This window comes from Gordionus sp. m RMFG-2023, chromosome 3 (genome assembly GCF_954871325.1).
Source record: "Gordionus sp. m RMFG-2023 chromosome 3, tfGorSpeb1-WG-v2, whole genome shotgun sequence".
In the NCBI taxonomy this organism is placed as follows: Eukaryota; Metazoa; Nematomorpha; class Gordioida; order Chordodea; family Parachordodidae; genus Gordionus; species Gordionus sp. m RMFG-2023.
In genome coordinates this window covers 1,931,495-1,944,638 of record NC_088777.1, presented here as the reverse complement: position 1 = coordinate 1,944,638, position 13,144 = coordinate 1,931,495, and the positions used below count along the sequence as shown (strand labels likewise).

The window sequence follows — 13,144 nt, the reverse complement described above, 5'->3', positions numbered from 1 at the left end:
TCATTAATTCCGTTTCTTAAAGCTGATAGGATTTTTCCGTTCACAAATTTTTCATTTAAGGCTTCACTTTAAAGTGGAGACGAATCCGTTGTTTTACATCCGTTTCCGTCAAAAGTCAATCTCATTTAAAAATGATATAATATATATATATATATTGATTTTCATTTTTTAAAAAATTATAAGTAAGGTTATAACTCTCTGTAAAATTTGCCGCATCAAAAAAGTTAAAATGTTTCGACTTCGAAATTCGCCGGATCCATTTTTAAGGCGGAAGGTATCGGAACGGAAGCACTATTAACATATATATCATTTTCAATGAAATTGACCTTTGACAGAACGGATGTAAAAAATGGATCCGTTTCCAATTTGAATGCGGCCTAAGCTATAATCGGCGTTTGAGAATATAATATTGCTCAAAATTTGGCGCAATGTATCCTTAGGGGGAAAAAAAGTACCCATTTGTTTTCACGAGCTAAAAATCGATATAAATCATTATTTTGTTCTATAGATATATGTAAAGCAAACGAAATCCTGAAATAATCCATCTAATTTAGATATCTTATATATATATTAAAATTAGATTATTATTAATTCAAGACTTCCTCGAATTCGAATTTATTATCGAGCTTCGTAATACTTAGAGATTTTCCCATTTATTATTTTGCGAATTCACACTTTTTTCTAAATATCGAAATGATTTGCTTTATTGAATTTTCTTAACTTCATTTTTTAAAACGATCGCGAATAGATTTTGTATTACAACCGAGCCATGAAAGTTATTGATAACTCGATCTTTCAAAAATTTCTCCAGATAGAATTCGGATTACATTTTTTTTTTAACCGCGTTGTTTAAGGTCGTCCAATACATTAATAACTTATAGGCATAAATAAGTTTTGTCCTTCTGCCAATATATTTTCAAAATATTATTTTTAATATTGAATTGGGGGTTTTTTTTTGAAATAAAAAATAATATTTAACAGAAAATTTTTTTTTATCAAGTCTTTCAAGAGCTTTGTTGGAACAATTCGTATAAGTTCGGACCATTCAATAGCTTGAGAAGCCACAATTCCAATATCTATTTTTTCCGCCGCTCCTTGTGCCGAAATTCACACGCGTTATCGGCACAAGGAGCTGTTCATTTATAGTGAAAGCTCACGCAATATCATTCGATTTCTCCGAGTCCGATGAAAATATTTCTAGAAGTTTACTTAAAACATCTCTCTTTCTTCGTTAAAATAAAGCAGAATTATTTGGGAATCTTAAAATCCCTCTAAGATTTGTTGCATAGTTTTAGGGATCCGGGATATTTAACGTTATTTTTGAAGGCTTTTGTTCTTCCACATTTTATGCCTTTGGGCTATCTTTGAATGGAAAGGAGTATAGGCAATAAGTTTGTTTATCGCAATCTGTAGACAAATAACTAAGCCAATGTTTTATCGCGCGATAGATGAATGTCGTCGCTTCGGCTATTTTTGTATTATCATCAGACAAATCATTGTTTTTTGAAGTATGGTTGTGGATATTATTTTATTGATTCCTCATTTCTTAAATTGGTAATAATATTATTTTATACATCACTCAGCGGCTGATATTTTGTACTTGAAAATGGGACGGAGGGTATTGGTCACCATGATCAAACGAAAATTAGAATAGAATAATTGATATATATATAGAGCTGGGAGTGGGAAGAGATATATATGTATTTTTGCATTTTTGAAAGATTTGATGGCGAAAGTATCATACTGGCATTAGAAGAAGATTATATACACTAAGCCTCAATAGGGTGGACGTGTTGTAATATTTTAAATGATTATTTATAATTGTATTAAAATGATAAAATTAATTATTATAATATATATATATTATGAACCTGTTGTTAGCCATGTATTTTGTTGATTTTTGTGAAAAGAAATACAGTGGCAACAAAGGAAAAGGATTTTTATTTAATTAATTGGTTTTTGTAAGAAGATTTAATTTTTGGAAAAATTATTGAAGATACGAGAAAAATATTTAATCAATAAAGAGACCAAGATCAAGAAAATATTTAGTTAACAAAGAATATACCAAGAAAACATTTAATTAATCAAGGTAAGGAAATTTTCAATTTAATTTATTTTCAGTTTAATTTTCATATGAAATAACTTTTTATTAATTAATTTATTTTCAATTTAATTCTAATTTTCATATTAATTAACTATCATTTTAATTTCAAATTGCATTTGTATGCTACATTCTTTATCTTCCCTCATCCATGAATAAATAGAATTCCAGTTTATTTTAATATAGTGATTAACGATTTTTTTTTATGGGGGGGGGGGGGTATGTTTAAGTCTTTTCCACAAGTGCGATCTATTCATATAAAATGCTAAAAATTACTTATTTTACCAAAGACAAATGAACTAAATTACCTCTCAATGTTTGATTTTTTGGAACATTCGGACAAATCGTATAATAAATAATTTTTTTTGGAAAATTTTGATATATAAAAGCGTTTATTTGTACTAATTAATAAATGAAAAAATTTTTATATCTTAGATAGGTTAAAAAGTAACTCGGATAGTAACTAATTACTTTAATAGCTAATAAATAATACAAATATTTGTTTAGTGTTGTTAAACGGCTCGTATTGAGCCGATTTTTAAACACGACTAACTAGATATTTTAGCCAGAAAAAATATTTCTTAGGCCCTCGAGATTTCGATGATATATGCTTAGACATTCGTTCCTTCTATGAACAAAATCTTCACTGAGTTAGCACTTTTTAAAGTTCGGCGCAAAATGAGAGCTTTAACAACACTAATTTTATTTAACAATCCAAAAAAAAATATTTAAGTTATTTTTATTAAATTTCTGTGGACAAATCATTAATTACATATGAAGAAGAGGTAAAAATAATACAGCGTCTAAGTGCCCAAAAGCTACATTTTAGTCAAAAGTGTCAATCCACTTTTCATGAAATTCATGATTATTTTTTGAAACAAAAGGGCGCAAATTCATTAAACATTCAATTCAAAGTGCAATGATAATATAGCTAGGGCCTTAAAATCTGCTGGCGTTCCGTCAACCCCGAGCTCACTAGATAGTTTCGATGGTAAACGGCCTGCCTGATGGTTCTACTACGATCCCTTGGAAAAATTCCTAACGTATGATGGCCCATGTATTGATCATCTTGCCCACTTCCAATATAAATAAGGATGTACTCATAGACACTGAGGCGACTCGATAAATATTCTCCGTCACTACCTACCAGCTTCCTACCCATAATGGCCATGGCTTTAACATCGTTAGGCTCCCACCTCCTAACACTTTTTAAAGAGTTTTAGCACTGGATCTGAGCTAGAACCAAGGATACCAACAAGGGATACTACCTGGGTCAGAGGTTGTCTATAAACATAATAAAGAGTAATTATCTACGCTCTATGCTACCAATGAACACTAACCCGTGAAAGATCATCTTATGATACGCCTAGTCTACTCAAGCCCGCATTTAACAAATAACATAAGCATTGCCCGGCCCAAAAAATGTTCCACCTGCTAATAGTTTTAGCTAACGAATAATCATGGAAAACTTTTAGTATGATCATTTTAATTTGCCATCTTTGACGAGAAGCGGAAAATAAATACATGTAAACTGCATATTATTTATTAATATTTTTATATACAGTTATTGTGTATTTGCAACACATTTATAATTTACTACTTAATATAATTTAAAATTTAAAAAAAAAATCAAACCATTTAAATTATTTCTTAACGAATAATAATTAAATAACTTAGAAACGTAATTGTCATGTTCTTATAAATTAAACGGACAATGAAAATATCACAAATTCACCGACATGAATCATTAAATTGTTTGTAGTTATAAATAAATAATTTCTTATATTTTTTTGATCCCGACAAATGAAATTATTATAAATCTCCTTAAATCGGAGCCATGATCATATACAAAATAATTTCAATGTAACGTTTCACCGTTTAGAATTACTGACCCCTGAAGGCTATTTTTTTTTGTTTGAATCAAAATATTTCCTGATATCAACTAATGATTGTAATACGAACCTAGACTGGCAATATATTCTTTTTAAAAGTGTTTCAGACATCGAAGACAACGGTTAGTCAATGTCAACAGTCGTAGTAAGACGCCATTGTTAAATGGGGGATTTCAATGAACTGTAAGCACATTTTAACGATTCCAATGAACGAGGCGCACAGATTAGTTAAGTATTAATGTCAATGGTTTTAACATTTGAAATTTGTGGTTCTCTTTTGCGAAATTTGAGGTATTATTATCATATTTTTTTTTAAAGGTCCGATAATCGTCTTAGAAAGAATAATTGACAATAATTATAAATGTATCACCAAAATTTAATTTTTTAATAACACGTTGAATTTTTTTTTTCTTCTTCATTTTATAAAAAAAAAACGTTCTGAGCAACTTTGTCGATGAAGGAACGATCGAAGGAATATTGTCGTAGAATATCAGCCATTTCTGAGTAATCGATACTTCGAAAGTGGGCATCATCTGTCATAAATGAATGTCACATTAATTAGAAAATAAGATTGACACTTAAAAAATAATTTTTAAAAAAAAGTGAAGACATTCTTGTCTCCAAGTTTGATTTTGTTAAAAAACTTTTACTTTTTTGGTAAAGGAAAATAAAATTTATAAATAAGAAAATCTAGGTTTGGCTATCATTTTCAAAATTGGAAGAATGCAAAATCATAATAAAGATAATTGTCGCGATCGTAAACAAAATTAATATCCCAGAATTATATTCAATTTAATTATTAACAACGAAAAACGATTTGGTTTACATTTTATAGCGACGACACTTCATCACTAAGTCACATGATTATATGACACTTTGTCATGATTTGACACCTGAATTTTATTCATTTTGAAAAGTTAAGTTTTTTTTTTGATAACATCCGATAAAATGGGGTGATAAGATGTCGCGTTACTGAGCGATAGTGTCGTTTAGTTGTGATGCTTGTCGCGACGAAAAACCATTCCCAAGACAAATTTATATAAATTTTTATTTTTTTTTAAAGTATACCTTTTACTAAAACGTGACCAGATATTTCGCAAGCTGCTACGTTGATATCAACAGAACATTTGGAAGCTTTTTTATTATAAAAAAAATAAAAATAAGTGACTGACACATCATCATAAAAAGAAAATAAAATTATCCTATAAAAACACATAAAATTCCTTTCTTTACAGAAAAAATATGGTGAAACTTAGAATTTAATGATAAAATTAGACTGTTATATGTTATAAATAAACAAAATTTTATTAAACTGTGAAAATCGAATTGAAAAAAAAAATGGTTTCCAAATTGTTAGAATTAAATTTCTTTAAAATTAGAATCAAATTTCTTTAAAATTAGAATTAAATTTTTCTTTAAAATATGTTATGGAGAAGATAATTTTGTAATCAAAAAAATAAATAAAATATATATCCCTTTTTTTAAGCGAACCGAAATTAGGTTTCCTAGGCCATATATAAATCCTGACACAGTCGTACGCGGCCACCGCGTGATTAGGCGACTCAGGATCCCGCCCCCTAGTTATGAACATGTTATGGGGTATGTCTTCGGATTCGAGATAACAAGTCAAGGAATAAATTTTCCTATATAATTTCATTAACACAAAGAAAAAAGAGTCAGCATAAAACGCGTTTCGATTTGGTAATATTTATGCTAACATTAGTATCTATGCGGTTTCCGTGAAAGATTTTTTAGCAGAGTTGCTTTGCTAAAAGATACTTTATAAATGGATCTAGTAGATTAGTGTTGATAAATGGCACTCGTTTCGGGCACATTTTTAAAAAAAACGGCTTACTCAATATTTCATCCAGAATAATATTACGCAAGCTTGAAGATTTTGCTTGTAGAAGGAACTCAGGTTCAGACATCTATTAGCGAAATCTCGAGGCTTAGGTTATACTTTTTCTGGCTAAAATATCGAGTTAGCCGTTTTTAAAAATCGGCTCAAAAACGTGCCTTTAACAACACTAATCTAGAATACGGATTAAACCACATTTTTGTATCTAGATACTTTTAACAACTCTGTTAATTAAAGTTATGCGTCAGTTTTTTTTTGTGCCTCTTAAACATTTTATTTTAAAAAAAAAACTTGAATTCCAAATCCTTTGAGAATCAACAAAATATAAATATTTGTTCACTTTCTTACAAAAGGAAGAAAAAAGAATTGTAAGTTTACCCCGATACATCCTGGACATCTTCTAAGCGTTTCAGGACAAAGGCGAACCCTAGAATGGGATAATCGAAATCGACAAAATACGAGATTTGACTCGCGTTATTCCCATTTGTATCTGTATCGGTATCGACAAGAGGAACCAATTTCTGCAATAATATTACGCAAACGCATAAAATAATTATCCTATCGGTTAAAACGTAAACGTATATAAGTGGCTAGCGTCTAAAGCTACTCCTTAATTTTAAGATTGTGCGGCAGAAATTAACGCCTTAACCTGGCGGAACTTTCGGGAAGAAGGGACGAGTCCCTAAGATGATTCGATGTTAAATTATAGATGTTAAACATGTGTTCAAGGAAAAATTGCAGCTGCCCGAGCCTGCAAACAAGGTATGTAAAGTAGAGATTGCAAATGGATTCACGCATTTCATTTATGAAAGCATAGTTAACCCACGGTTAAAGACCTGCATGGGCCAATCCGAATCCCATTGAACTCGGGTCGGGTGGATGGACACTTTCTAGAACCCGAACCTTGATTTTAACAATTTTATCTTTTTTTTAAAGAATATGACCAATTTTTATTTTCCGCCTTCCTCCGCGTTTATAGAATCGTTCCCATTGACAAAACCAGCGATTTTTTGAGCGGGAAAAAAGGGGGTGGCGAATTTTCGCTCCTCAAAATTTTACAATACGTTTATTAGTATTTTAATAACTTTAAATAAAAAAAGTTTATAATTTGAGAAACGCGATAAATAAAAATTAATATATATTTTACAAAATTTAATTGAGACTTCGTTACTTTGGGAATAAAATTAGGAATAATAATGAGTTTTAAATATCGTAAATAAAAAATTATAAATTGTACAGGGTAAAAAAAAAAGAAAAATGAATATGAATTGTATTAAAAATAAAATAAGTTTTTTTTAAAAAATAAAAGAAGAAAATAATTGCAAAGATTAATAAAATGAATGCACTGAGGTAAAAAAAAAAAGATTAGAATTTTATCAAAAAAAATATGTTTTACATATAAGAATTCCAAGAAATAAAATGTAAACTGACTGAGTTTTTTTAAAAAAAAAAGGTTTAAAAAGTATAATCTAAAATTTCGAATAAATTATGATTTTTAGGTTAATTCTAATCAGGCTTCATGTACCCATATTTCCATAGCTGGGGGAGAAAGATTTCACACATATGTTTAATGAGGCAAGACTAGTGTTGTTAAACGAATAGTTTTAAGCCGGTTTTTAAAAACGGCTAACTCGATATCTTAGCCATAATATTGCCTAACCCTCGAGGAGATTTCGCTAATAAATGTCAAAACCTTTGTTCCATCTACTAACAAAATCTTCAGGTTCAACACTAGACTAGACCATCGATTCCTAGAATTTGTTCTTGAGTTTCCAACTTCTTCCGACTTCAATATAGAAAATGGCCTCTTCCTTTGTATACGTTTAGAAAAATAATTTTCACATATCTTTTTTTAAAAAAAAATTCTAATATTTTTTTTAGCCATCTTGAATTGTGCTGGGATATATGTTTGGAAGATAATGGGTACAACGACACGAAAACGATCCTAAATGAATAAATTATTATTAACGAGGAAAGTAGGAAAAAACAACTTACCCCATTTTATACAATATCTTTTGACCAATTTAATAATTAAATCCAAGTATGAATATATATATATATATATATATTCATTTATTTTAAATTGTACATTAAATATGGAATGTGTAAACATTTTCGGGGTTAGGGGAGGGATATTTGAAAAAAAAATGAAAAAATAAATATATTCGAATATGATTGGTCAGATATATAATTTATCTTTGAATCGTATCCGACCTGCGCAGAAGGAACCATCATAAAATGTCAATTTTCATATGACTTTTATTAAAGTTTTATAAATAGATCCAATTATGGGATGGTTTCATTCACCAATTTTAAAGGGGGAGGTTTGTGGCAAGCGATTAAGTATGATGAAATATAAGGTTTTTATAATTTTATATAATCTTTTATGGTAGGCGGATGATAATTCCCCCAGGAAAAAAAAACTTATAATTTTTCTATGAGGAAAGGGGAAAGATTAATTTTGAGAGAAGCCACCAATAGAGTTAAACCCATCTAGGTGTAAGTAGAATTACAGTGTCAATTTCTATATGTATTTTCTCATCTGTTTTTGTTATTTTTTTTTAAAAAAAAAGAAGAAGTAATTGGGGATTTTTAAGAGGCATTTGATTGCTCTTATCCTAACCTTTCAGTGATTATATGTATCCTAAACCTTAAACTATAATAATACAAAATAAGTATATACAAAATATATTTTTTCTAAAATACATTTCCCGAACAATAATTCCACTTTTATTTCATCTAATAATATCACATATCTCAAAAACAAAAGAATAAAAATGTTATCATACATCTTATTCGAATCCATTGAAAAATGGTCCATAAATGTCAATTATCAACAAGATACAACAATATGGTATTCTAATCTAATCCTCGCACATTTTTAAAAATTAAAGTAAGAGCAAAGATATTTAATATTTAGCATGGTTTATTTGTGTTTAGATAACTTAAATAATTATAATTAATATATATATTTATGCAAAATTTGGTTTAGTTTACATAAGTACTGGATCAGCACAACCAGGCCTGTTAAGTTTTTAGCTTGCCCCCCCCCCCCCAAAAAAAAATATTTTGCACAAATTTCCTGGCTTTTTAACTTTCCCAGTTAAGCCCAATATTTTTTTTTAGCCCAGTCTGCAAGTCATGTTTTGGAGTATGAAGACTTCTAATAAATTTTTTGATCAACCCAAAAAAATGCTATGCTTTCAATTTGGGAAAAAAAACTGTGTTAATGTTACCAAGAAACAATACTTTTTTAAATTTATTTATGATTTTAATATACAATATCTGTATATAAAACTGTTATTAATGGATCAAATTTTAAAATATTTATTATGTTAATGAAGGTTTATAAGTTGTAAATATAAAAACACAAATTAATTTTGATTTCAAAATGTTTGGGGTATAAAATATAATACCCAGTCATTGAATCATCAAAAGGTGTAATAATACAATGTATAAACAAATAATTTTAGCCCATTTAATTTTAAAAAACAAATCAATAAATTAAATATAAAAACTGTTTTATGACAAACCATATTTTCGGTGGATAAATTCCATCTCAAATAATATGCGTGGATGTGTAAATGATTTACAGAAGCTGAAGCAAGCTGACTGTTATAAGCCATTCTTAAGGTACTAATGTTAAATAAAATTTATACTATAACTTTTTAAATATATTATATTATATAATTAACAAAATAATTATATATATCAGAGACCTACAGAGGTACCATTTGCATGGCCTAGCCTGTATTGGCCCTGCCAAAAATTTTTAAAAATATTTTTAGCCCGGCCCAGCAGATCAGTCCAGTTATTTTTATTCTAAAAAATTGAACTTGGCCTGGGTGCACAGACACAGACCATCATCTCTGTTATATATATATATACAATAAAGAATCCATTATACAAATATATTTGATATTTAAAAAAAATCTTAAATATTACATGTTATGACTTGACACCATAAATTTGAGACATAATTGTATTGCATCATATGTTAATATCTATACATTATAATAATATTAAAAGTATTGATATTAGTATTCTATAACATTTTATTAAAATATAAATCTAATAATTATTTGCAAAATTATTTTATAAAATAAAAATATTTATTACTTGTGGTAATTTGTCATATAGTTTAGGAACAAATAATATGTTGCCATATTCAAGTGGACTAGCATTAATTATTATATAATTTTCTTCATCTAACTTAGGTATACAAATCTATCAAATTAATTTTGTTACTAATTTAATACCTAAATCATCACCCTTTGTGTGAAGAAACTTGAACAACACCTAAAATAATATTATATTAAAAATGATTTATTTTAATTACTTCTTGAGGCTTTATTTTAGTAAAATTAAATTTATTATCATTAAAATTTTGATGCATATTTGGAAATGATTGTGGAGCTCTTCTTTCAAATGCCCGGTTACAATTCTTCTAAATCAAAAATTATTAATTAAGAAATTTATAATACCTGAATCACAAAATTGTAATTTCCAGTTATTACTTTAGTCTCTAAATACTCAATTGTATATCTAAAAACATTCAGCAATTTTGCATCCTCCCACAACTTTTGTATCAAATTGTCTAACTATATTAAATAAAAAAATTTAAATAAAGAGTTATATTAAATTTCTATAATACCTCACTATTAATTTGAGAAAATTCATCCCAAGATTCCACGTGCATTTTAGCTTTGCCATCTGAGTATTTATAAACATGAGTATTATCCATTCATTCATTAAATTATGCATCTTATAATACCATATGATTCGTGTTTTATGAATATATTTTTAAGAGATATTAATGATGATCCATAACCTATCTTAAATAATAGTATTAAAAAATATAATCCAATATGATAAACAGGCCAATATCGTATGTATCCAGGTTGGGAAAAAGGGGAAGCAATTTAATAATCCAAATTTACCTATAGGGGTTAAAAAGGCCATTGAAAAATTTTTAAACAAATCCCTTATCCAAATTAAACACATTATTTAATTACCTCCCAGCCTATCAATCTTTTTTTTTAAAAAAATATTTCAATCCTAAAATACTTTACGCCTTGAGATCCTCTCCCATCTTTAAATGCCACGACTTGCTCGTTTCCCATGAAATCCAAATTAAGGGTATCCTTGAAAATATATTAAACCTAAAATTTTCCAATTCATCCTGACTTCAGGCCACCCTTCCCAGCAAGTCCGGTGGCATTGGTATTCCTTCCCTCTCAGCCTTTATCTCATCCCGTGTTGCTGCTCAATCTATCATAGATAATGGATCCACTCCTTTAAATACTGACCTCTCGCAGGCCTTCACCTTTTGGGACAGCAACTGCCCACCCACTATTTGTCGTCCTGCTTCCAGCATTCATAAAGACTAGGATGCTCCTTTGATCGCCCGTAGCTCATGTTATAGCTAAAAACCATCCCCAGTTTCAATCTTGACCTCCTTTTGACTGGCGAACAGCTACGCAATTCCATAGCCCTCCGCCTTGGCTTTGATGCTGTGTTTCCCTCCATTTGCATCGACTGTGGCCATCATCGAAATCTTACCATCCCTTGCACTGCAAGTTCTTCCATGGACGACAACCGCGTCATAAATCTATTAACAACATTCTCTTAGCTGCGCTTAAAAAGGTTAATGTTCCATCCACCCTCGAACTAATGGGCCTCTCAAAAAATGCCATCCTCCCCAATGGCATATCTCTCATTCCCTGGACCAATGGTCTCCCACTTGCTTGGGCCTATACCTGTCTTCATATTGCGGCAAGTCCGACCTCTCATTTTCTGCCATCGAAGCCGAAATCCTGATAAAAACAAATATGCTTGCCTCACCAACACCGTGTTTATCCCAATCGTTACCAATACCCTAGGCATGTTCGGAAGTGATGCTCTCAATTCCATTAAAACAATAGGAAAAAAATGACAGATCTCAGAGGACCACAATGATGGATTTTACATTTGTCAGCAGATTTCCCTGGAAATCTGCCTGTCCAATTTTTTAAGCATTCACTCTTCTCTAGGGTAATATGTACCTCATTTTTTTAAAATAATATTTTTTTCTCTCAGTTCTCTTTTATATTAATAGATTTATACATAATTTTTTTTTTATTTGTTCCGAAAAGCCCTACCCCGAGATAAAAATTACTTGTCCGCCTAGCTCGAATTTATAAAAATATATTGTAAAGATTATCTTGTATTTAATTGAGTATTTCTATTAAAGATTATCTTTTATTTGATGAATAAGATTCACATATACATATACGTATCTCTATATATATATCTATGTATTATAATAATTGACATCATATCATTTCTTTAACGTCAAACGTCATCATCGTGAAACGTCATCACGACATATATAATATAGAAAAATTTGATTTTTTGATTGTAAAAAAAATATTATACAAATAAAAAATATTAACGCCTTGTTTCTTGTAAGAATTTTAATATATATCAATTTATTTGACAAAATAAATTCTCACATTTAAGCCCGACCGAAATTTTTTTGAAAAATATTAGCCCCGACCTAACCCGAAATTTTTAAAAAATATTAGCGCCAGCTTTAAAATTTCACACTTTCCTTATTTTGCTTATAACTCATTAACCTTTAATTCCTGCTGGTGTCTGGTTTGAATATCAATTAAGACTCTAAATATTGGCATAGGTTTTGTTAATGGATCTTGTTCCACTAACTTCACGGACCTGGTCGACCAAATCTAAACCGAAATTATTTTTTAAAATTTACAGATCTCTAGAATACATGTGCATAGTATATCACGAGCATTAAAATCATGGTTAGACAAAAAAGTTGCAAATAACGTTATTCTATAGGATAGTAGGGTACATAACATAGCGCTCTTGTAATTGTCCTATTTAAAAATGCAAAGGAGAGCTCCATTAACCATTCTACGACTGTTTTTATTTACTTTAAAAGCATTTTTTTTAAATGCCAGATTATATTGGTTAACGGAAAACAAGAAATCCAGTAGAACAGAGGGAATAAAATTCTTCATTTTAAATCTCATCGTCATTGAATTAATGATTTCGTTCTCTAATATCTTAAATCATTGCAACCAATGAAAAAGCACTCATTTATAGATATCATTTAACTTTCTCTTTACATTAGTTTACTAGATTAACCGAACGATTTTTTTATTTTCACTGTTGGACTCTATAAAAAGTTCTAATAGTGTCGAACGAAATCCATATAAATTCAGGATCCATCATTTGAAATCAAAATACAACATAAATATCCAATAAAATACTTATTCGTTTACATTA

At 29.3% G+C, this 13,144-nt stretch overlaps 1 protein-coding gene across 3 annotated transcripts; it reads right to left on the bottom strand.

The window, feature by feature from the left end:
- Positions 1–3,716: 3,716 nt before the first annotated feature.
- Positions 3,717–10,591, bottom strand: LOC135926252 (GDP-D-glucose phosphorylase 1-like). 3 transcript variants are annotated; one of them, XM_065462056.1, is made up of 11 exons: positions 10,511–10,591; positions 10,336–10,452; positions 10,191–10,298; positions 10,111–10,150; positions 9,971–10,059; positions 9,797–9,855; positions 9,385–9,487; positions 6,230–6,372; positions 5,485–5,636; positions 5,062–5,127; positions 3,717–4,526 (listed from the first exon to the last, which is right to left on the bottom strand). In XM_065462056.1, exons 1-11 carry the CDS (start codon positions 10,580–10,582, stop codon positions 4,414–4,416), a joined length of 1,062 nt encoding a protein of 353 aa, XP_065318128.1. In that variant the 5' UTR covers positions 10,583–10,591; the 3' UTR covers positions 3,717–4,413. The 3 variants fall into 3 exon arrangements, with proteins under 3 accessions (XP_065318128.1, XP_065318130.1, XP_065318131.1); XM_065462058.1 differs by having other exon boundaries at positions 10,191–10,295; XM_065462059.1 differs by having other exon boundaries at positions 10,506–10,587.
- Positions 10,592–13,144: the final 2,553 nt, after the last annotated feature.